Source organism: Momordica charantia, assembly GCF_013281855.1.
Source record: "Momordica charantia cultivar OHB3-1 chromosome 5 unlocalized genomic scaffold, Mcharantia_2.0 BLBB01000005.1, whole genome shotgun sequence".
In the NCBI taxonomy this organism is placed as follows: Eukaryota; Viridiplantae; Streptophyta; class Magnoliopsida; order Cucurbitales; family Cucurbitaceae; genus Momordica; species Momordica charantia.
Genome location: NW_028275163.1, coordinates 24129385 through 24152972, shown reverse-complemented (window position 1 = coordinate 24152972; position 23588 = coordinate 24129385). Strand labels below are relative to the sequence as shown.

At 36.0% G+C, this 23588-nt stretch overlaps 3 protein-coding genes across 9 annotated transcripts; 2 read left to right on the top strand and 1 right to left on the bottom strand.

Moving 5' to 3' along the window:
* The first annotated feature begins 23 nt into the window (after positions 1-23).
* Positions 24-1931, top strand: LOC111015078 (transcription factor AS1). 2 transcript variants are annotated; one of them, XM_088124063.1, is made up of 2 exons: positions 24-370; positions 923-1931. In XM_088124063.1, the coding sequence occupies exon 2, from the start codon at positions 1079-1081 to the stop codon at positions 1709-1711; it is 633 nt and encodes a 210-aa protein (XP_087980189.1). In that variant the 5' UTR covers positions 24-370; positions 923-1078; the 3' UTR covers positions 1712-1931. The 2 variants fall into 2 exon arrangements, with proteins under 2 accessions (XP_087980189.1, XP_087980190.1); XM_088124064.1 differs by lacking the exon at positions 24-370 and adding an exon at positions 385-769.
* A 2577-nt stretch (positions 1932-4508) lies between these two features.
* Positions 4509-16679, top strand: PRT6 (proteolysis 6). Of its 4 annotated transcripts, none has more exons than XM_022289888.2 (18): positions 4509-5023; positions 5375-6487; positions 6766-7994; positions 8094-8234; positions 8909-9152; positions 9230-9952; positions 10261-10449; positions 10565-11226; positions 11674-11725; positions 12353-12986; positions 13342-13547; positions 13628-14154; positions 14237-14341; positions 14475-14541; positions 14653-14730; positions 14943-15011; positions 15294-15522; positions 16065-16679. In XM_022289888.2, the coding sequence occupies exons 1-17, from the start codon at positions 4955-4957 to the stop codon at positions 15366-15368; spliced, it is 6183 nt and encodes a 2060-aa protein (XP_022145580.1). In that variant the 5' UTR covers positions 4509-4954; the 3' UTR covers positions 15369-15522; positions 16065-16679. The 4 variants fall into 4 exon arrangements, with proteins under 4 accessions (XP_022145580.1, XP_022145578.1, XP_087980170.1 ...); XM_022289886.2 differs by having other exon boundaries at positions 16016-16679; XM_088124044.1 differs by having other exon boundaries at positions 15294-15593.
* Positions 16680-17932: 1253 nt separating this feature from the next.
* MYB3R-5 (myb domain protein 3r-5) lies at positions 17933-22888 on the bottom strand. 3 transcript variants are annotated; one of them, XM_022290042.2, is made up of 9 exons: positions 22680-22888; positions 22142-22320; positions 21857-21908; positions 21579-21636; positions 20913-21007; positions 20724-20827; positions 20382-20510; positions 18694-19799; positions 17933-18249 (listed from the first exon to the last, which is right to left on the bottom strand). In XM_022290042.2, the coding sequence occupies exons 2-8, from the start codon at positions 22285-22287 to the stop codon at positions 18734-18736; spliced, it is 1650 nt and encodes a 549-aa protein (XP_022145734.1). In that variant the 5' UTR covers positions 22288-22320; positions 22680-22888; the 3' UTR covers positions 17933-18249; positions 18694-18733. The 3 variants fall into 3 exon arrangements, with proteins under 3 accessions (XP_022145734.1, XP_087980172.1, XP_022145733.1); XM_088124046.1 differs by having other exon boundaries at positions 22142-22287; XM_022290041.2 differs by having other exon boundaries at positions 22142-22293; positions 22680-22887.
* Positions 22889-23588: the final 700 nt, after the last annotated feature.

The window sequence follows — 23588 nt, the reverse complement described above, 5'->3', positions numbered from 1 at the left end:
GAGCTCAAACCTTTCTCTGTAGAGCATTAAATGCGAAGCAACACCCACTCTCTCTCTCTCTTTCTCTGTCTTTCTCTGCTCCTCAGCTGTTTCGCTCTGTCTCCATCGTCCCCTCTGGCTTTATTCATATATATGGAACAGTGACTAAACGAAACCTAATGCTGGGGGCTGTGGCCGAGTGGAAACACCCACTGTTCTCTTCCTTACTCCTTTCCCCACTTCATTATCTCCCCCCTTTGGCCCCTTCTTCTACCCATTCCCCCCCTGGCCCCCTTCTCTCTCTCTCTCTCTCTCCATACTTCTCTTCTCTCTCTGCACTGGGTTTCTTCTGAATTGGGTTTGTTTCGCTGAGGAGGCTCTCTCTTCCACTGTAAGCTCTCCACCCTCTTCTGCCTTTCATCTTTCATATCTCTGTTTCTAACCTTGAAGGAGAATTCTGGGTCCCCCGTTTTGTTTCAACTTCGTTTCGGTTGCACACAATATGTTTGTATAAAGCTCTATGTGAAGTAACGTGCCGTGATTGATGCTTGCCCTTTTATGTTTCAAATGGGTTTCATCTGGTGAACCTTTTCTCGTCTCTAAACCAAAATTTGAGAACTAAAAACAGTAACTTGATTTTTTGTTTTGTTATTGAACCCCTGTTTTCTTGCATTGTTACCTTGCTGGGGCCTCCCTGTTTCCATGGCTGTTCATAGTCCTATGTTGTCTGGTTTGTTGTTTGGTTGAGGTTGAAGTTAAAACTCGTATGCTGTATCTTGATGGCACAAAGGTAAATGGGCAGAGCCCAGAAAGTTAGTTTGTTGCCACTATGTCAAAGCTTTGTTGCATTGTATATAGTTGTTTGTTGTTTAGTCTTTCCTTTTCCTGAATTTGTTTTTATTTTGTCATCTTCTTATATGCAATAATCTTGCAATCCTTTCAGAGATGCCATAAAAGAGGCTGATGCATATAATATAATAAAGTTTGGTTGGTCCTTGGAGGATTTAATTCAGCATCGAGTACGGAGATGCTTAGAAATTGTGGAAGAATAGAAATCTTACTTTGAAACCAAGTTATCAGCCTGTTTAAACCTTATCCCATGGCCACTTCCAATGGGGGCTTTCTTCAAACTGATTCATCCACTCCACCACCATCTCTTCCTCCATGGCTGTCCAACTCCAACGGCGGCTCTTCGCTCCGGCCACCCTCCCCGTCCGTCACCTTAACCCTCTCTTCCCCCACTGTTCCAGCCTACTCCCCGATCCCCTGGCTGCAGCAGCCAGAGAGAATCCCAGAAAACATGCCTCTTTTGTTGGGCAATTTGGCGCCTCAAATGTCGATACCGACGTGCGGTGGAAGCCTCTTCGCCTCCGAGCTCATCGAATGCTGCCGAGAATTGGACGAAGGCCACCGTGCTTGGGCAGCGCACAAGAAGGAAGCCGCGTGGAGGTTAAGGAGACTGGAGTTGCAGTTGGAGTCGGAGAAGGCGTCCCGGACTCGGCAGAAGATGGAGGAGGTTGAAGGGAAGGTGAAGGCTCTTAAAGAAGAGGAGAAGATTGCATTGGAGAGGATTGAAGCTGAGTACAAGGAGCAATTGGCAGGATTGAGGAAAGATGCAGAGGCTAAAGAACAGAAGTTGGCTGAGCAATGGGCTGCAAAACACTTGAGCCTTACTAAGTTTCTTGAGCATATGGGTTGCAGAACCAGAATTAGTGAGTCCGGTGGGAGGTGAGAGACCAACCAAGCACAGTTTTAAGTTTTGTAATTGGCTCTTGTTTTTCTTCATGGGAAAGCGAAATCATTCCTTTTTCAGTTACTCTTTTCATATTTTTACTTCCATTTTGTATCTATTGACATATCTGAAACTCTGCATCCAATGGTCTTCTGTATTCTCTATGTGTTTATATATTCTTAGAAGCAAAATGTCAAAGTATTTTGATTTTGCCAATTAATTACCTAGCTCATTCAAAGATTTATTACGTCTAGCAATTTCGGTATCATTTTGTTTTTAGTTTTCAATTTTCTATTATGTTTTTTCACAGTTTTTTTTTGTCATTTCTACCTTTATTAAAGCTAAGTGAATTATAGGCCAAATTTTATAAACAAAAAGCTATATTATTTTTTTTAAATAGTATATTAGAAAACAAAATAATTTATAAATTGAAAAACAACCTAAACAAATAATTAAAGTGGTTATCAAAATCAGGTTTTAGTTTTATTTTTAGTTCACTTTCTACTTTATAATATAAAGTTACAAAGTATTGGGAGAAGATTTTTTATGCTGGTAAGGATGATAAAAGAGATGATAGTGTAACCTATGTGGTAACATTCGGGTGATAGACAAAGGCCTTGGTCCATCGGTGCAGAAAGGAAATACCAACCTTTCTCAATTGAACAATCTATAGGGTTGAAATTTGAACTTACAATATTTTAATTGTTGATATATGTCTTAAATTTAGTTTAGTTATTCTTAGATCGGCAATAATATGTTTCTTTTAATGAAGTATTTTTTTTTTCTTTTAAATTGTGTTCAAATTTGACAGCTTCGTTTTTTACTTAATATCATTTGAAAATAGCTTGATGGATAAAGGACGAATTATTATTGCAAATATTAATTACTCCATCACCACTCTTTTAATTATTGAATTTGAGAAAAAGAAAATCGATGAAGATGGATGCATTTACCTTTGTTTGAAATTCTAGATAAACTCAATAGATTAATCCTGTTTTACCTTACTTTGTTACAATAGATTAATCTTCTTTAGCAGATTTTGTTAGTCTAGAAAAATCTGAACTCTGTTGTATTGTATTTTCCAAATGTAGGTCAGTCTCATGCTTTCATAATTAATTATATCAACTTCTAAAAAATAATTATTTAATACAGTACAGATCTAGATAATATATATGGAACAAGTCACAGTACAACGTCGAAAGACTGTTCAACTAACTTTGTAAAATATTAAAAACAAAAATTATAGTTTGGTATTTTAATTCTACCCACCTTTTTTTTTAATAATAATTCTACCCACCTTTCTGCTTTGTAGAAAAATCAACTAGTCAATCAATGTCATTTATTTAATATACAAAACCATTGCCAGATTCCTTAAATTTTATTTTGCTATTGAAATAAAATGCAAGTCTACAATAAAGTCGTTGTATTGTTGATTGAAAACAAGCTAATAATCTAAATGATCCATGTTATAATGTATTAAAACAATTTGAATAAGTCAGAAGTCAATTAAACAACAATCCGTATTAAACTAAATAAGTAACATTACGACCACTTTCATTATGTAATTTTAAAAATATAAATATTGCTTTCTATTAAGATAATTAATACATTGTTAGGTGACGTGAAAAAAGCAAATTAATAAAGTATGTTGGATTTAGAAAATCATGATTTTAATTTCATTACAAATATTAAAAATAAATACATTGTTTTTGTAATTAAAAACAATATATATTTACATAAATATCTGTTTGTTTTTAATCAGATAAAAAATTCGAAGGGAGGAAATAGTTGTAGAAGTACGAATAGTGTTGTTTAAGGGTTTTTCTTTTCTTAATTTTTATTTTCAAATGTGGTAAATTTTTTTTTTGTTTGGTATTCGCATTATCCAACCGTAGACATTTTAACAAATGATAGACCAAATAGGTTATTAATTTGTGTTCACATATTTTGTAGAATTTTAAATATTTTAAGAACTTACCGTCAAAGCATTAAAAAAATATACATGTAAACCAAAGAAGGTAGATACATTAGAAATTTTATTTTTAGAATTGTGAAAAACATGAAAATTTGAGGGAAGTAGATGTTAAAGGAAATTGTTGAAAATTGCTTTTGAGGTAGCTTCCCAACGAGAATATAAGGGTTCGTTTGGTAACGTTCATGTTTCTTGTTTCTGTTTCTTTATTTTTAATGAAGAAAAATGTATTGCATGGTCCAACATCCAAGAGTTCAATTATGATAAAATATTCTTTTTATTTATGTTTCTGAATAAATTGGAAATGAGAAACTAGTTCCAAAAGTTCTATACAATTATGAAAATATTATCAAAAAAGGAAAAAACAATAAATAAAGTTAGTTGAAAAATACTTAGATTTCTTAATAAATATGGAAACGAGAAACAAGAAACGGAAATGTTACTAAACGAGTCCTTAAGTCAATTGCAATTTACCATAAAATACCATAATACTTACATACCATAAATAAAAGTAGTAACTATTATATGATAGTATTGGAAATTTTCTCAATTTTAAAAGTAATAGTATCTTTTTAGTTAAAGAGTAGTAGGGGAAGAATTGAATCATCTACTTTTGATATAATAATAGGTTTTTTGTGGATTAATGCTATTTTTTTTTTGTTTCCAAAAGGGTGTGAAAAAAATAATAATAAAAGAAATTTTATTGAGGTGGCCCAGGCAAGAGCACATGTGAAATGGGCCTGGCCTGTTAAGAAGGAGAGCATTTTAAAACACTTTCACCGACTCTACGAAATGTGTGAGACTAAATATGAACTTAATTAAAAAATAAAATAAAAAAAGAAAAAAAGGAACAATTGTTACGCAACCGAAGAAGATACGATCAAATACTTCCATCCGAAGGGTTTTCTGCATTTTTCTGTCATAATTTCAACGAGTTAGGACGCAAAAATTCATAAATTACTTGCCTTTCTCGATGGACTTTTTGTGGACGATGGTTAATTTTCTTCATGGTGATCGTGTTCCCGAAATTTGGTGAACCGTCCTCTTTTCTGGGAGGGGAGGGGGATAAAGAAGACAATCTCAGTGGTGAAATTCACTGCTCCGGGATTGAATGATCGAGACGGGACGAATTGGAGAATTGAATTTTAGGGTTTCGGAATTTTTATCGAGTAGTTCTTGACTGGAGTTGAAACCTGGGGAGTACAACCTTTCGGTTACGGCGCTGTTTTTGTTGCGCTGACTGGCTGGTGCCGTATTGGCGCTCCCGGAGAATGGATGATATGAATATTGGTTCCCCTTCAGAATCTGCGCCGCTCAAGCCACGTGATCGAATTGTGAGGGTATGCGATTCTCTTTTCCCCGTTTTCTATTTTTGCATTGCATTCACACTCACTGTTGATTTAGATAGGGGTTGTTCTTCTTAATCCCGTGTACTTTGCTGTCCATCAAGCGAGCAGTTTCTGGAGGTATTCTTTTTAGTTATTCCTGTTTGAGGAAATGGCTGTATTTGTCTGTTGGTGTCTTTAATATGTAAACGCGTTTTTCATTTCTGTAATTGGAGTTTCTGTTCAATTTCGACTTGGAATTGAGGTAGTGTTTCTACTCTCGTCAGCATATGCCTCGATCAAATTCTGGTTATCAAATATCAACTCGGTCTATTTGTTCATAATTTTGATTCCTTTGCTTATTAGCGGCTTGCTTTACTTGGAGTTCCTGAGGAGCTTTTGGATCAACTTCAACCTGGTTTAGTTTCTTTTGTCAAAGACAACAAGATTCTTATACCGCAGCTGGTATCTGCAATTTTGCCTACTGATGTTGAAGTGGCAGAAGTTATTCGAGATGCTAAAGCAGGCTCCAAGAAATCCGTGGCTGGCCCAACCATGAAAAATCAATTTCGTGAAAGCATGGTGTGGTTACAGTGGTTGATGTTCGAAGGTGAACCAACCTTTGCTCTGAAGAACCTGTCAAAAATGAGTTTTGGTCAGCGTGGTGTATGTGGTGCTGTTTGGGGACATAATGATATAGCTTACAGGTGCCGAACTTGTGAACATGACCCAACTTGTGCAATTTGCGTCCCTTGCTTTCAGAGTGGGAATCACAAGGACCACGATTACTCAATAATTTACACAGGTGGTGGCTGCTGTGATTGTGGTGATGTGACAGCATGGAAGCGGGAGGGGTTTTGCTCAAAGCATAAAGGTGCAGAACGGATACAACCACTTCCAGAGGAATTTGTTGAATCTGTAGGGCCTATACTTGATGCACTCTTCACTTCTTGGAAAAACAAACTCTTGTCTGCAGAAGATATTAGTGTGGAAGACCCTAAATTAAGTGACCGTGTTATGGAGCATAAAAAGGTTGCAAATGAGTTAACATTTGCTGTGGTTGAGATGCTTTTAGACTTCTGCAAATACAGTGAAAGCTTACTCAGCTTTGTTTCAAAGAGGGTGATTTCTTTAGCTGGCTTCTTGGATATTTTGGTGAGGTTAGAGAGACTGCTAACTGATATCGTAGTGAAGAAAGTACACGAGTTACTTCTTAAACTGCTGGGAGAACCTATATTTAAATATGAATTTGCAAAAGTTTTTTTGAATTATTACCCTACTGTCATCAGCGAAGCGATCGAAGAAGGTAGCGATCATGCTCTTAAAAAGTACCCACTATTGCCAACTTTCTCAGTGCAAATATTCACTGTACCAACACTTACTCCTCGTTTGGTGGAGGAAATGAACTTATTATCCATTCTCTTGGGATGTTTAGAAGATATTTTCATTTCTTGTGTAAGTGAAGATGGTCGCTTGCAGGTAAAGCATCCTTGCTTATTTTTTAGCTCCAAGCATCCAGTAAATTCTTATGTTATTCTACATGCAATTAATGTGTCATATTAGTAGAAAAATGTGTAGTGTGCACTTGATGTACACACAGACAATAAAATACAATTAAAAATTTTAATGCTGATGAAGTCATTGACAAATATGCCCCATGAAGACTTCATTTAACAACAATAATTTTATATTAGTTCTATTTTTGGTCAAGCTTCTGCTAATATGGTTTCTTATATTTTTTCATTTCCTGTATATAGGTTATAAAGTGGAGTAATCTGTATGAAACCACCATTCGTGTAGTTGAAGATATTAGGTTTGTTATGAGTCATGCTGTAGTGCCCAGATATGTAATCTATGAGCAGCAGGATATCCTAAGAACTTGGTTGAGATTACTGACTTTTGTGCAAGGAATGGACCCTCAGAAGAGAGAAACAGGCCTTCATATAGAAGAAGAAAATGAAAATGTCCATCTACCTTTTGGTTTAGATCATTCTGTTGCCAACATTCACACTCTATTGGTGAATGAAGCATTTTCTGCTGCTAGTAGTAGTAGTAGCAGTGAAGAGACAGCTGATGCAATGTCTTTCCACGCATTCAAGCAGAATCCAGATGACATGGACAGCATTAGACATGCTAAAGTAGGTCGTCTATCACAAGAAAGTGCTGCATGTAATGTATTTGGTAGGAGTAGTACAGTCACTTCTGCATCAAGAGTTGATGAAGTTTGTTCAGATACAATTTCATCGACTATTATGTGGCTGACTTATGAGTGCTTGAAGGTTATTGATAGTTGGTTGGGAACTGAAAATGCACTTGGAGGTTTTCCAAACATGTTTGCTGAGAACGCTAGCATGGCCTCTAGTTGCAAAGTTTATTCACTGAGAAAACCTTCTGCACTGGAATCGAGAAAAATATCATCTAAGGTGGAAAAGGGTAAATTTATTTTTGAGAAGGTTGCCGGAAAAAGCAAAGACCATAACAGGCAATATTCCTCACGTATATACAGTGGCCTTCAGATGAGTATTGACAATGAGCATGGTGTAAGCCTTGGAGAGGACAACCAGTTGATGGATGTGACCAATGATACAGTTACTGTTGAGGACTATGCCATGGAGACTGACGCACTACATTTTCTAAGCTTCTCTGCTTGGCCAAACATAGTTTATGATGTTAGCTCACAGGACATATCCATTCACATCCCATTACATCGACTGCTTTCTTTGCTATTACAGAAGGCATTGAGAAGCAGTTTTAGTGAATCTGTGGTGCCAAGTGCAACAGGTGCTAGTTCCTCAAATTTGTCATTTGAATATGTGGACTTCTTTAAAAGTGTTCTTACAGACTACCACCCGTATGGTTTTTCTGCATTTGTTATGGAGCATCCTCTACGCATTAAAGTTTTTTGTGCTGAGGTTAATGCTGGAATGTGGCGGAGAAATGGAGATGCAGCCCTATTATCTTGTGAGTTGTATCGATCGATCCGCTGGTAAGTTAAACTTTTGGGGAATAAAGGACTTATATTCTATCTTTCTCATTTTCACATGGTGTAAGGAAACTTGCTGCTATTTTAATGGCTTCATAACAGGTCAGAACAATGTCTGGAGCTTGATCTCTTTCTGTTGCAGTGCTGTGCAGCAATGGCTCCACCCGAACTTTACATCAGTAGAATTTTAGAACGCTTTCGGCTGTTGGACTATCTTTCCCTAAATGTTGAACGCCCTAGTGAGTATGTACTCATCTATTTCTTTGACTTGGCAAGTAATTGTTCTTTTTTAAAAAAGGGATAAATGCAACTTAACCCTTGTTTAATGCGGTACACATTGCTGGTTATAACATCTACCTATCCATCTATATATAGTTATATTTTTCTTTTGTTGACAAGGAAACTAATTCCTTTCCTAATTTCCACCCACCCCCAACACTACCATTTCCTTCCTTTATATTGAGCAGTACAGATATTCCTTCATATACAGAAAAATTAATGATACTCATCATAATACGTTTGACAAGAATTACTTTTCATAGAAGTGCAATTAAAATCTATAATACCCCTCTTTGGAATTTGAATCACTCTCCATGAGGTATTTATTTCCGGCTAAACACTCCCCTCTTGCTGATGGAACATCGCAGTATGAGTGTGGTAGTATGGATTTGTATGGAATCAAAGAGTAAGTTCTGTAGACGTGATATTTATTTGAGACCCACCCACATCATGAATTGGGTTAATTTTTATTATTCGTCAACTTATGCGGGTATAGATTATTATATTTGAAAAAAAGACTTAACGGTTGGGAGTGAACTTGAAATGATGTTAACTACATATAGTACAACGGTCCCATTCAGAAATAATTGTTTTATTTTGCAAATTTTCATATAAAATATAAAACGATTGTTCTTCAGGTATGAGCCTATTTTAGTGCAAGAGATGCTCACATTAATCATACAAGTAGTCAACGAAAGGAGATTTTGTGGACTTACAGTAGCTGAAAGTTTAAAAAGAGAGTTGATTTACAAGTTAGCAATTGGAGATGCTACTCATAGTCAATTGGTGAAAGCACTCCCCCGTGATCTTTCCAAGTGTCATCAGCTACAGGAAATTTTAGATACAATTGCTGTGTATTCCAATCCCTCTGGATTTAATCAGGTTATGCTCTTCCAGTTTGGATTCTTTGTTGTAATATTTGGTTAATTATTATTTCTTAAAGTATAAACTTGTCGCAGGGAATGTATTCTTTACGTTGGAAGTATTGGAAAGAATTGGACTTGTACCACCCTCGTTGGAGTTTACGGGATCTGCAGATTGCTGAAGAACGATATCTAAGGTCATGTGGTGCCTCTGCTTTAACATCACAGCTGCCTAAATGGACTAAAATCTATCCTCCTTTTAGAGGATTGGCCAGGATAGCTACTTGTAAAGCGGTCCTTCAAATTATTCGTGCTGTGCTATTTTATTCTGTTTTTACTGATAAATCAACTAAATCACGTGCCCCGGATAGTGTTCTGTTAACTGCACTGCACTTACTTGCATTGGCATTAGACATTTGTTTTCAGCGGAAGGAATCAAGTGATCAATCATTTTGCTCTGAAGATTCTATTCCCTTGCTTCTTTTTGCTGATGAAGAGGTTGATGAGGGTTTGACTTATGGTTTGGGCAGACAAAGCTTGTTATCTCTTCTTATTTTACTAATGAAAATGCACAAGAAGGAAGGTCGAGAAAATTTGTTGGAGGCTGGCAGTTGCAACCTATCCTCTCTGGTTGAAAGCTTGTTGAAGAAATTTTCAGAGATCGATTCTCGTTGCATGGGCAAAATCCGGCAACATGCACCCGAAATTCTTGGTTACTTGTCACAATCTCTACCAAGTAGTGATCCTAACAGCCTGAGCGAAACATCTGATAGTGATAAGCTAAAGGCAAAGGCTCGAGAGAGACAGGCTGCTATATTGGTAAGATGTTATTTGCGCATCTATTCTTTGTTTATTTCTATAACTTTCTTCCAAGGGAAAATATTGGGCTCCAGTTGGGGTAGATAACTCTCTTGTACTTTGAAGGCATTCATTTCATTTTGATCTTGTTAGGGTTAAGTTGAAGTTAAAGTTGCATCATATGTGATAAGTTAATTTTCCTTTTATGGTAAAAGGCATCTACCTTGGTAAATTTCTGTTGCATTCACATATGGGGATGATGTTAATTCTACTTTTGTTACTAAATGAACTTCAGTTTAATAGATTACTTGGGTGGTTATTGTCTGCAGGAAAAAATGAGAGCCGAGCAATATAAATTTTTGGCTAGTGTTGATTCCTCTGTGGAGGATGATGCAGAATTTGGGCAAGAATCTGAGAAGCCCAGTGTCAGTGACAGTGCTGAACAGTCTGAAACTGTTTGCTCACTTTGCCATGATTCTAGTTCCAGTGTTCCTATTTCTTATTTGATTCTTTTGCAAGTAAGCGATTAGCATTTTTTCATTTCATTTAACTTCATTTTGTTTCCCTTTTTCGGTTTCTTGTGTATAATTTGCCTGAGTTTAGATACTGATTTAAAATTTGTTTCTTCACAAGAAATCGAAGCTCGTGAGTTTAATTGATCGAGGTACTGTGTCATGGGATCAACCTTACTGGAGAGATGAACATGCCTCTTCAATTCCTAGAAGGAACCTTGATCAATCAGAATTGAGCACCTCCTCTGGAGGGATTTCATCTCCTCAGTTAGCACAGCTCATTCAGAATGCAGTAAAAGAATATGCCAGTCATGGACTACCGGGGGAAGTTGGTGCTTTTCTGGATTTTGTCAAGTCTCATTTTCCTCCTTTACGAAACATTCAAGTGCCCGGTACATCAAATGTTAAAGGGGAAAAGATAATATTCAGCTTTGATACGCTGGAAGAAGATATTTATTTATCTGTTCGAAAAGAAATGCATGAAAATATGCATTCTAAATTAAACGAGGATGAAAATTTGTCTAAAGTTGCGAGTAGTCTAGTTACTGAAGATTCCAAATCGGTGCTGCATGTAAAATATATAGCTGCTCTATCAAGAGAGCTTGCAGAAAATCATTCAACTTCTGAAAGTGCTCACAATGTTTCCATGCCAGTAGAATCTTTGCAGCCTACCACATTTAATGAAATTGATCCTGTAGATTGTGATGGAATTTATCTTTCTTCTTGTGGGCATGCTGTGCATCAAGGATGTCTTGATCGATACCTATCTTCATTGAAGGAAAGGTATTCTTTTCAGCAATATTAACTTTTTTCATAGAGATCTTGTTTTGTTTGATTTTGGTTATCTTTCGTTGCAGTTTATAGAATTATAAAATCATGCTATTTGTGTGGGCGCGCAATATTAATACTCTATTGCCTGAAAGAAGCTCTAGCCTTGAGGGGGTATTAGGGTACTAGTCTCTATCAAGTTTTACACAATAAGGAGCAGGATGGAACTTCTTAGGTAGTGATGAGTGTGATTTATTTGATGTCTTTTCCGAGGTAAGGTCTGAAGGAGGCCTTTTACCTTTGTCATACCCTTGCACTGATATATAATTAGAAATTTGAGATTGTAAGCTGTTCGTGTAAGCTTAAGATGTACCTATTTTTTTAGATTGAATGTTGGTATCTGCTTCTAGTTGTTCCAATATGTTTTAATGCCAAACATGTATTCTACTATTGTTCTTTCAGGTTTGCTAGAAGAATTGTATTTGAAGGAGGGCATATCGTTGATCCTGAGCAGGTAGATGAATATCTCGTTTGGTATTTTATTCCCCTTTCTCTTTGAATGAAAAGCCAGAAATGTTTGTTACATAATCATAGTATCATCTTAATCAGAAGTTCAAAACCCAGCTTAATCCAAAACTTGGTATCTTAATCATCTGATCAGAGACTCAGGGTACCATCTCAATGGAAGCCAGAAAGTTTACACCCAAAAATGACCATTGTCTTATTTTGTCTAGTATTTCAGTCTCCACTTTAAAATATTCTCTCTTTCGATCATATGTATATGGCAGATCTTTATTCTCCATGAAAGCAGGCATCTATATGGTTCTTGTTAATCGAGTTCTATTTTATTTCAAAATGTAACCTTCCATTTCTATGGCAGCGCTTAATAAGCATTAAGCAACTTCTAACCTTTGGTTTCTGACCATATATATAAGGGTAACCCTTCATATACTTGGACCAAGATAGTATTTATATGATATTTGGTTTACACCTAGCCTGATCATCAGCACAACTTCTCTTCATGCTTTCCTTGTACTTGACTGTGTAATAAACTAGTACTTTCTTTTGACCTTAAGGAATAAGATGACGATATGGCTTGTGATATTTTTTTTTTAAATGAAAATTGATTTTACGTACACAGGGAGAGTTCTTGTGCCCAGTGTGCAGACGTCTTGCAAATTCCACTTTGCCTGCATTTCCTAGGGAATTTCAAAAGTTTGGTAACCCGTCAATGAGTTCAATTGGGAGTTTATCACATGTTTCTGGTCAATCTAACAAATCAACTGAAGAAGTGAATCCACTTTATGTTCAGAAAGCAGTGGCTTTCCTGCAATCTACAGCTAAGGCTGTTGGGAAGAATAAAGTTCTTAAAGATATTTCTGTACATAGACATAGGAAAGTGAGTCGCAATCTTGAAGCTGTGTCCCTTGTTCTCTCCAAGTTGTATTTTTCTGGGAAGCAGGATAAATCAATAAGTTGCACCAGGGTGAACCCGTCAATTCTTATGTGGGACACTCTCAAGTATTCCCTCGTATCAATGGAAATTGCTGCTCGTAGTAAGACTGATGTGAATCCCAATATCGGTCTTAATACATTGTATAAGGAGCTTAAAACTTCTGGTGGTTTTATATTGTCTTTATTGCTAAAAGTGATACAAAGTATTAAGTGTGAGGATTCTCTCCTTTTGCTTCAAAGATTTTGTGGTATCCAAAGGTTTGCAGATTCCATCTGCTCCGGAGTGTCCAATGAAAATGCTAATGACTCGTGTGGACAAGGTACAATTCTGGGGACTATAAGCATCTTTATTTTCTGTTGTTATTTTTGGCACTCCTACATTAGATTTTATTCCCATCACCATCTTTCACTCGGTTCACTGAGGATGTGTGCATTTACGGGACTGGGTTGAATTGATACCTAGAATCTTGTTGAAGTTTTCTTAACATCCATCTAATATCTGTTTAGGATGAGTCCTTTATTAATTAGTTGAAGATTTTAGATATGATGAGTCTTTACTTATGTACACGATCTTTCAAATGTGAAGATATATTCTTCAACTGTTCATCTTATAGTTTTATTTTTTCTTTCTAAAAAGTATCTTATAGTTCTCTGATTGTTGCAATTTCATTGCAGGTATCCTTCACATCTTGACTAGTCTTCGGGTGGAATTGCCACAATTTGATATCCAGTTCTTGAGTCGAGGCTCTGATCCTGTTCTTGCCCATGATCCATTCGCATCAGTGATGTGGGTTCTTTTTTGCCTTCCTTGCCCTTTTTTATCATGCAAGGAGTCCTTGATTTCCCTTGTGCATATCTTCTACCTAGTCTCTGTGGCCCAGGTATGTTTGAGGCATTTAAAATATCATTCTTGAGTATGTTTGTCCAATATCTATTTGTAATTCTGAAATATTTGTTGCAGGGTATAATCGCATCTTGCATGAAGTATCAAAGCAAGATAGATGGAATGGGTTTTAGTGATTGCTTGATTGCTGATATTTGCAAAATTATGGGAGAATCTGAATATGCTCGACGATATTTTGTTTCAGATTATACAGAGCCATCTTGTAATGTTAAGGATATGATACGTAGCTTGACTTTCACTTATCTTCGGAGATGTGCATTGCTTTTGAAACTTCTAAATTCCTCTGCACGAGCACCAATTTTTGATGGAGAGACTGCTTTGGAAAGATATCTTGCTGTGGATGATATGATCGACAACATTGCACTGGAACTCAATGAAATCGGGAAGCTTGAGAAAATATTCAAGATTCCTCCACTGGATGTTGTTCTAAAGGATGAAGCCTCACGGTCACTGGTCTGGAAATGGTTTTGTCATTTTAATAGAGAATTTGAATTTCAGAGATCTAAAAATCTAAAGCACTGCACACCTGCAGTACCTTTTCAATTAATTCGTCTACCTCATGTTTACCATGACCTATTGCAGAGGTCTTTCAACTTCTATTCAATTTCTCTCTGTTATTTTCAACTTTAATTGAATTATGTCTAAGTGAACTTTCTGCTTCAACAGATACATAAAAAAGCGATGCCCTGACTGCAAACATGTTATTGATGATCCTGCATTATGCCTGCTATGTGGTAGACTGTGTTCTCCAAGCTGGAAATCTTGTTGCAGGTTTTTTTCCCTTCTAAAAAATCATTTACTTTCAAATTTGACTTAGATGTTATGTGGATCTAATATCATAACGCTGTTCTTCGTGCTTTATGGTTAGCCATGAGTTTTGAAACTTGATTCTTTTTGTCTGAAGGGAAAGTGGATGCCAAGCTCATGCAAATATCTGTGCTGCTGGCACTGGTGTATTTTTGCTGATTAGGGTGCGCCAATATGTCTTTTAACCCTGTGCTTAGAGAACCTTTTTTTTTTGTTGCATAGTCTTTGTCCTGAAAATGGGTCCAACTAAATAAGGTTCCTCTTTATTTTGACAGAGGACCACAATTCTACTGCAGAGGTCTGCACGTCAGGCTCCTTGGCCATCTCCTTATTTGGATGCTTTTGGTGAGGAGGTAAATTGTCATCTCCATGAACTCGTTCTTAATGTTATCATTTTTACTTCTCGTTGATTTGAATGATTCTTTTCCTTTTTCTTTCTCTGGGGGTTGAGAATGAGCTTCCTGTTGCAATTTGCAATGTGATGTTCGTAGAATCTATCCTTTATCAATTATTTTTGGATTCATTCATCTTCTGCTATAATCTTTAGTTTCCTTTATTGCTGCAGGATATTGAAATGCGTCGAGGAAAACCATTGTATTTGAATGAGGAGCGTTATGCTGCTCTATCGTATATGGTGAAGAAAACAAACTCCTCTGTTTTTTCCTCCCTATCTTTAAGCGAACAAGTTCTCTCTGTTCTGAATATTTGAAATGAGGCCTCTCTTGAATTATTGAGATCAACTATTAACGACATAACCAAGTTCCTTGACTTCAAACCTAATGAACTTATGGAGGCAGGGAATTTCTGTATTTAATGAAAATTAGAATAGAAACCATAAAAACATAAGTATTGAATAACAATTGCTCGAGTCTATTTTATTTAGTTCTCTTTCTTAGATTATGTTTTTGGTTTTTAGGTTGCTTGTCATGGCCTTGATCGAAGTTCAAAGGTTCTAGGCCAGACTACGATTGGATCTATCTTCATGATTTAATCAGGAGTGTATTTTGAGGCAATTCCTTTAGCCACTCCCACTGTTCAGATTTTGTACTTACCTGTCTTATAGTTCGTGCTGAATTCCTCGTCCAAATTCGCCTAACAGAGAATTATTTGACACCTGGAGGCATTGATAGGGATATCGGATACAGGTATGATGAACATGGAAAGCTCTATATAACTCTGATGTAGAATGGGAATCTACTTGAAAGAATTATGTTGAGTAAGTTGTTTGCCTTTAGGCCTTGATCAATTGCTAATTTGAACTTCTAATCTTTGTTTTAAAAAGATCGTAATTGTATTTTCTTAACAATAATTTTCTTCACAATAAATTCTCCCCCTTGTAATCATCAAAACATAGAGCTAACATATGCATGGATGAGCCAATATGAGCATAGCTTTACTAGTTAAGACATCTACATAGCATGGATGAAAATTCAATTCCATCTTCATGTATTTTTGTGTGCTTACCTATACTGTTCGTCATTGTTTTCATATCAAATCTAGAAGGGTTGTAAGGAAGGAATTCATGAGCTTTTTAAGTACAATTAAGATAACTTAGCCTTCTGACAGTTCACTACAATTTTTCTGCTACTATGTGCTGTTCTTTCTCTGCTTCTGATCGGCCTTCTATTCATTTGACAGATTTCGCTTCTGAAGCAGTATTTTTCTGGATAATGTTTTCATATTTTAGGTTGTGTAGTTCTTGGTTGTCAAGAACCTATAACCCCGTCCGATTGAATTCCCGTGCACGAGTCTTTTCAGAGTTGGGAATGGCCCTTTATTTTTACATGTTGGAGCCAGAGCCAGAGGATATTAAAGCTTGCATCACCTTTCCATGAGCAGTGGGTTGGAGGTAGTTCTGAAGTTGATGGTGTGTAAAGTGAGTTTGTACATAGGGAGGTTTACCGGTATGTATTTTATTGGGAAAGCATTGTTTTCACTTTTCAAGTTGTCTCAATTTCTAAATCAAAGGTTATAAAATCCCATTGGCTTTCTATTTGGGGGATGGTGGCTTGAGAAGTAAGTTCCATTTTCTACTTGGCAGAAACAATTTGGGATCACTTCATACAGTTATTATGGAAGGGTTAGATCTCCAAAAAGGGGAAAAAAAACTGAGTTGTTCTGCCTGTTTTTGTAAGTCTAAACCCCAACGTTAGAAATCAGCTCATTCAAGCTTCTAAAAGTATATAGGGGAATTTATTGTGCATTTCTAGCCAACTCAACTTTTTATTTGTTAATATTTATTGTAAAATATTAACATTCACCTTTTTTTTTTTATTATTATTATTTGAACCCTATCTCTCTACCACCTTTCTAGTTGAAAATTCTTCGAATTTTTTAAGAGTATGGTTATTCTTTCCTTTCACTATTTGTCACATTACATCATGTTAACATGATGCATGGTCTAAAAAATTAAAGAATTATTTATAAAAGCCTGGAAATTTTTTTCGCCTGGGTTTCTTTGAAATAACAGTGAGAGGAATCGAGGATAATGTGGCCATTGCATGCTGATTTGATTACCATCATAAAGTCTACAAAAAATTCTCATATTTACTTTAAAGTGAATTGAAAAAGAGAATGGTTTTGCAACAAGAGTTAGATTCAGCTAGTTTTAGGGGAGCATTTTAAGTGCCTAAAGAGCAATAAATCTGTTACCATAAAATGGGAGTGGACATTTTACCAAAAAGATCTGTTACTATAGATGTGAAATTATATTTTTATCCTTATATGGTTTTACACCTTTTATGGTTTTATTTGAGATATTATTGTAATAAAATTATGAGGTAATATTTAATCTCTTGCTTCAAACTCGTAAGAATCCTGACAAAGAAAGCTCAGTCATTGCTTCTCCCTTGTTTTCTAATAGTAAAATCAATTCCATACATTAACATTTTGCATGAAATCCTAAAATAGAAAATTTTAGTTGCTATCATTTAATGAGTTTTTACACGCATGCACATGACATACCAAAGTAAATTTTCCACTACCACAGTTGGAATAAATTTATTTTTAGTACAACATATTTGGAGTGGAGGTTCGAATTCGCTACTTTTAAGTCGTAGATAGATGTCTTTTTTTTAGTACATGTAGGAGTGGGAGATTGAACTTACAGCCTCTTAATTGAAGATATATGCCAATTACCATTGAACTATACTCGTTTTTAACTCGTAGATGTCATAATCAGTTGTACTATACTCAAATTGACAGGTGTAACAATTTGATACATCAATAAATTATATATATTATTTTATTCCATCAATCCTACGCCACTCTTAAATGCTAGCTAGCTACGTGGCAAATAAAAAATGATTGTAGTATGGAAAAATTTTAGTATTAAAATCTTTTTTAGTGTGTTGTACGAACTTGACCATATCGAATGTTTTATCAATGAAAGCATTACAATACTTTAGTAACCGTGCATGTGCAAAAAAAATGTAGAGATTTCTAACTTCTTCAATTTTTATAAATAAACGATCAAGATTTGAACCACCCAAAAAAAAAAGGAAAAAAAAAAGATAGACGTAGACACTCAGAGGATAACAATACCTCTGGATAATCTGATACGAACTACAGCACCTTCATAATTGTAGAAGTTTTTCTTCATTGAAGTGTGAATTTTTACAAGTTAGAAGAATCAAATTTTATTTCATAAATACCATAATTCTAGCCATTCGAATCTCGTCGGTGTATAATGAAACATGTTCACGTGGACACTAAAAAATGGAAAAACGTTAGGCCTATCTGCAATTGTAAAATAAATAAGTTTAAGAAATATATGTACGAAGGCTCTGAACAAAGCATTCGATTTTCGTCACCGGTCACTGCTTCAAGAAACGCTAAAGATATGGACAGCATTCTTCATTACATCGCTCAGCCTGCCAAAGATGTAATTAGTTCAAACAAAGCTTTTCTAATAAGTATCATGCTAACTTAACAGTGAAATGGACAAGTAGATTGAGTGCTAAAAGATCCTTAAAAGTCAGATGAACTGCTTTGTTCTAGTTTTATATCTCATAGAACCAATATTGTAGTGTCAATAGACATAGATAAAGCACAGAAAACATTAGCATTGAACTTGATAATAATAGCATCTAAAAGCATATCGAGCCCATCAAGATCTTTCCTTATTTTGAAGGTTTTGATCCCCAAAAAAATAGTTGGCTATACAATTTTTCATTCACAAAGCAGAACATCAATTAGTTATCAAGGATTTCCCTAATTATGTAAACAAGAAAACAAGATGCACATGATTAACATCCGTGACAAGTTTCAATGTAAAGAGTATATGACTGACAGAAGAAAGATTTTCGATAACTTACAGTTCAGATTTTGCCATCATTATGTTTACTAGCGAATCCTCTATCTGGAAGAAATCCCATTTGATTCTACTGACTTGATAGTATGATTGTTCATCTCCTTGTCAAATGCGAATTCAAGTTGCTTTTCCACGGATTTTGAGATAGCTGTTCGCTTGGATATTAACCGGTATGGAGGAGATGCATTGAAAGCCTTACTGTTTGACCTGCTGGGGCTATGATCGTTGTTACTAGGACTCTCACATAAGCTTCCATTTGGTGAATCCATCATACTGCCACTATTATTAAGTGTTTCTTCTTGACCAGATTCCTGGGAGACGTTATTGATTGTTTCTGTCTCCCCTTCCTGCATCTGTTTAGGAGGGAGACAAATTCGAGTTTCTGTCTTTCTCTTTCGTAATATTGAAGGAGTGCTGGGAAAACTTCTAGCTGCAATTCTCAATATTGACTCTGGACTGTGTAGACTCAAGTCTCTGGTCTTCACACAAGGGGGAGTGAAGATACCAATGGGCGAAGTAATTGAACTATTATTTGTCTCATGCATGTACATGCTTAAAAGCTCCGAATCTACTGGAACACGACTTTCTAACCGGGGTGGCTCATAGTACAATGAACCATATTTTGGAGATTCTAATCTCAGAGGTGTTCGTGTAACTTTATCTTCATCTAATTTGCTAATCTCATAGTCTGACTCTCCCCGAGTCTTAGTCCCATTCTTTCGTGCTGACCCAGATTTCCTGTACCTTGGATCCATAACATTTAAGGGTCCCGGCCAGCATTTGACATGTCTGGAATCAGCAGACTCATTCAAATAACCACTTGTTGAAGCAACCATATCTTCATCAGGAGGTGCTGACGACTCTATCTGGTCCTTGCTACTCTCGTCCAACTTATGGAAGTCCGTATTACCTGATGATGTTTGGGCAGTTGAGTCTGAACCTTTACTTGAGTAAGGAAGGAAGTTTTTAGTAGGTGGAGTTCTAGTAGTATCTCTAGCACCATTCTGGGAACTATTTTTTGCAACTGGTGGAAGCTTCCCAGTCGCCAAATAGAAATCTAGCTTTTTCTTCAAGGAACTATTCCAATGGTTCTTTATTGCATTGTCGGTCCTGTAGAAGGAATGTGCCATATCATTCTAACCAAGTCATGCAGATAAAAAATACCATAAAGCAAAGACAATCCTTTTTCCTTTGCGTGATAAATATTATTCATATTTATGCTTATTATGTCTCTTCGTGGACTTCGCTAACTAACTTTTTTAAACTATGGTATGACACAAATCTTTGCCAATTGAGAGGCATTTTTGTAACTTTCGTTGGCTTGTGGGATATCTCATCTCCCACTCTTTTTGTATCTCCCTTTTTTGATAATGAAAGTTTTGCATATTATGTCCCAATTTATATAACATATCTTTCAAAAAATTTCTACCACTCATTCAGCATAATAAGAAAAATCTTCAAATACAGCATAAAATCTGTCGCTTCCAAATGAACACTGAGAAGTGGAGGATCATGTCACTACTACTAGATGCTTTATAAGTTCAATTAGATGGGGGCTGGCAGGCTGCAAAACACAAGATCTACATATACTCGTTTTTCCTTTTTGTGTGTGTCTATTTCTGTTTATCACTCTTTTCTTTCTTTTTCTTATTTTCATTGAGGTATTTAAGTTAAATAAACAAGAATGAGTACCTTCCAGGTAAAACTCTGGCTATTTCAGCCCATTTGTTCCCATGTAACCGATGTGCATTCATGAGGGCCAATTCCTCTTCCAATGTCCAAGCATCCTTCTTAATATCTGGATTCAAATGATTGTGCCACCTGAAAATAATAGAATATTGCTTTACAACAGATATAAAATTCCACATCTCTTCATTCATAAAGAACCAAACATGAAGACAGACACCATGCTAAAAGTTCAGAAATCATAACCAATAAATCTTATAACCCTTTAGGTAAGAAAACAGAGAAACAAACACTCATTCAATAGGACACTCAATCAAGCATTAAAGAAAAGTAGTTTTAAAGGGATACCTTTCCCGGCATTGTTTCCCTATGCGACCTGGCAAAGACTTTGCTATCAAAGACCATTTGGTAGGCCCATACTTGGATACCAGTTCAATAATTTTATCATCCTCCTACAAAGCGAAGAATGGAATGATAAAAACTCACTATACTCGCAAGAGCAGAAAGCATCCAAAGAAGAAAACACCAAGTAAAAACCTCCTGAGTCCATGGCCCTTTAACAAGATCTGGATTGAGAACCTTCTGCCATCTATGCAGACACTGAACTTCTGATCTATCATGGAAGTACTCAGCTGCATGCAAATTTTATTAGGTGAGGTTAATCAAACTGGCAAAGTTGCACAATAAATCTGACTAGTGAAGACATGACCATACTGATAACTGATACATAAGAGTCAGGGTCGGGCTAATCAGGAACCCACTTGTCATAGGTACATTTATAATGATACGAAAAATAATTATTCTTCAAGTTTAACTAAAAATATATTTTTAAAAGTAAATATCAGCCCAACAAGTATCAATCTATATATTTCGTTTTCACAAAATTTTCAGCTGTAACTCATAATCTTCCACCATGCAAAATGCATGAATAGTACACCTCTGTTACTACCGGCTAGATCATCATCAACTCAATAGTATAAAAACTTGTAATGCCTTCCCTAAAGGGCAACAAATTTAAGACCCGAGTAAAAATATTGAATATGATATTTTCTATTAATTAAATGAACATGTTAAACACCTCGAGACTACCTAAACAGTTGAAAAGATCCCAGTTTGTCAGATATAATAAAGACAGCAACTAAAGCCAAAGGTTTAAATTCATTTTTAGAAATGAATTTCACAGGAACGGGAAAAGAGAGAAACCTATTTTCTTCCAATTCTTCCCTTTAAAGGCTGCAACAGCATTTCTCAATGTCTCATCCTGAAAAAGAAGTCATCATCGCTAGTCAAGACAAGTGCTCCCCATTATATATATGTTCTCATAAGTTAAGATCTTCGGAAATCAGTTATTCTATATCCAATGCAAAATAAAGTTTTTTTCTAGGCCTGACAGGTCCGAAAATCCTGGTATAGATGATGACCATCATGACAAGGAACTTTGCAACACAAGCAGCTAAAAGAGGGGGATAATCCATGCTTACCTCTTGAGGTGTCCAACCACCCTTAGCTCGACGAATGGGGCCGCTGGTCCTCCTACGAAGTCAAATAAATTACACATTTAAGCTTTAATTTTTTACCTTCTTTGAACTGATCAAAAGCGGTGTAAAATCATTGAATTTTTCAAGTAATTTGGAAGTCAATGATATAATTCGAATAGCGTTATTAATAGAATGTGTAAAAACTGATAACAAAAAAGTTTCTTCACTAGTAAAAGTAGCAGCATATTGCTAAATCAAACACCGAGTGGAATAGCTTTGCCAAATTACCGATGAGAAGGAGATGTTGATGCTGGACTACACATCCCAGGAGACTTGGCAGTTGCGCTGGCACTACCTTCAGATACAGAGGAACTCGTCGCAGCCGTAGATTGTTTATTTTCGAGACAACACTCTTCTTGTTTCGCCTCTTCCATCTACTCCTAGAACCATCTCCAAAATTCAAAATCCTAATTACAGAATAAATTTTACCTCAAATTGTAACCGAAAAACCAAAAGTAACCCACTAATATAACAATCCGAAAAACCCCACTGCTATCAAGTTCTCCAAAACCCACCCCCTAAACCGGAAAACAAAAAAACAACAAAAACTCAGATCTTAAAACCCGTAATCAGATCGAAAACGGCCGAGGAAAATCCCAATTTTAGGGTTTTAAACACGAAAAGGGGAAAAACTCAGCCAATATTGCCCCAATCAGAGAAGGCTAAGCGAATAACGCAACACATGATCAAACAGTTGCCAAGATTGAGGGGAAAATAAAGTGAATTAGAATACAAATTCCACATATCTGAGAGCAAAGAAAGATACCCGTTCTCGCACGGAAGTGGCGGGAATCGAAGTGGAGCTGAAGGAAGCGATGAAATAAGTTCAACACCAATGGAACCTCCGTCCCCTGAGAAACAAAGAGTTTTCTTTGGTTTCGAAAATCGTCGCCCGTTGAAACAAAAGTAGAGACGAGAGAGAGTAAAAGGAAAAACAAATATAATAATAATAATCAAAATTATATTATCAATTAAAAAAAATCGCGAAATGTCCATTTTTTGTGCATAACGAATATATATCACCATTCACCACCGACGTCTCCGTTAATAACCGTTATCGAGGGCTATCGTGTGTCGGATTTTCAAAACAATAAAATAAGATTAAAGTAAAACCCTATTGGCTAACGGTCAATTAACGATTCCGTCCAAAGGCGTTAAGATAACGAGGTTTAAACCTCAAACGGCACTACAGATCTCGAGCGTTAAAGGTCGAACAAATTTGGGGATCGGATGCGCGGGTAGACGATTCGCGGGCAATTCCGAGCCGTCCGATTCGAAATAAATGACCAGAATTTTAAGCGGATTCGTGTAAATAGATATTGTGCGTTAAACTAATAACAATATTAAAACTAATCATAATTAAATTTGAAGTATGACTTTCTTTTATATTATCAAAAAACATTAATGTTAATTATCACAAAATTAAATAATAAAGACTATCCATCGTGATTATTTATTTATTTATCAATTGATTGAGAGGAAACAGGTTGTTGATTATGTAATAATGATATTCAAGAGAAAATGTGTATGATCTCCATGCTGTCAATTCAAAATTTTCCATCAAAACCAATAATATGGATGATTTATTGCACTTGGGCATATCCTTCGGCTCACTGAGTTTGTGGCAATTATAAGATCCAACACAATTTAGCGCTAGGCTTAATGAGTCAATTTG

Coding starts and splice junctions, on each gene's coding strand:
- LOC111015078 (XM_088124063.1), top strand. CDS start 1,079: ATGGCCACTTCCAATGGGGGCTTTCTTCAAACTGATTCATCCACTCCA.
- PRT6 (XM_022289888.2), top strand. CDS start 4,955: ATGGATGATATGAATATTGGTTCCCCTTCAGAATCTGCGCCGCTCAAG. Junction 5,024..5,374: donor CACGTGATCGAATTGTGAGG/GTATGCGATTCT, acceptor TTTGCTTATTAG/CGGCTTGCTTTACTTGGAGT. Junction 9,153..9,229: donor ATCCCTCTGGATTTAATCAG/GTTATGCTCTTC, acceptor AACTTGTCGCAG/GGAATGTATTCTTTACGTTG.
- MYB3R-5 (XM_022290042.2), bottom strand. CDS start 22,287: ATGGAAGAGGCGAAACAAGAAGAGTGTTGTCTCGAAAATAAACAATCT. Junction 21,909..22,141: donor TCAACATCTCCTTCTCATCG/GTAATTTGGCAA, acceptor TTGACTTCGTAG/GAGGACCAGCGGCCCCATTC. Junction 20,828..20,912: donor AAGGGCCATGGACTCAGGAG/GTTTTTACTTGG, acceptor TTCGCTTTGTAG/GAGGATGATAAAATTATTGA.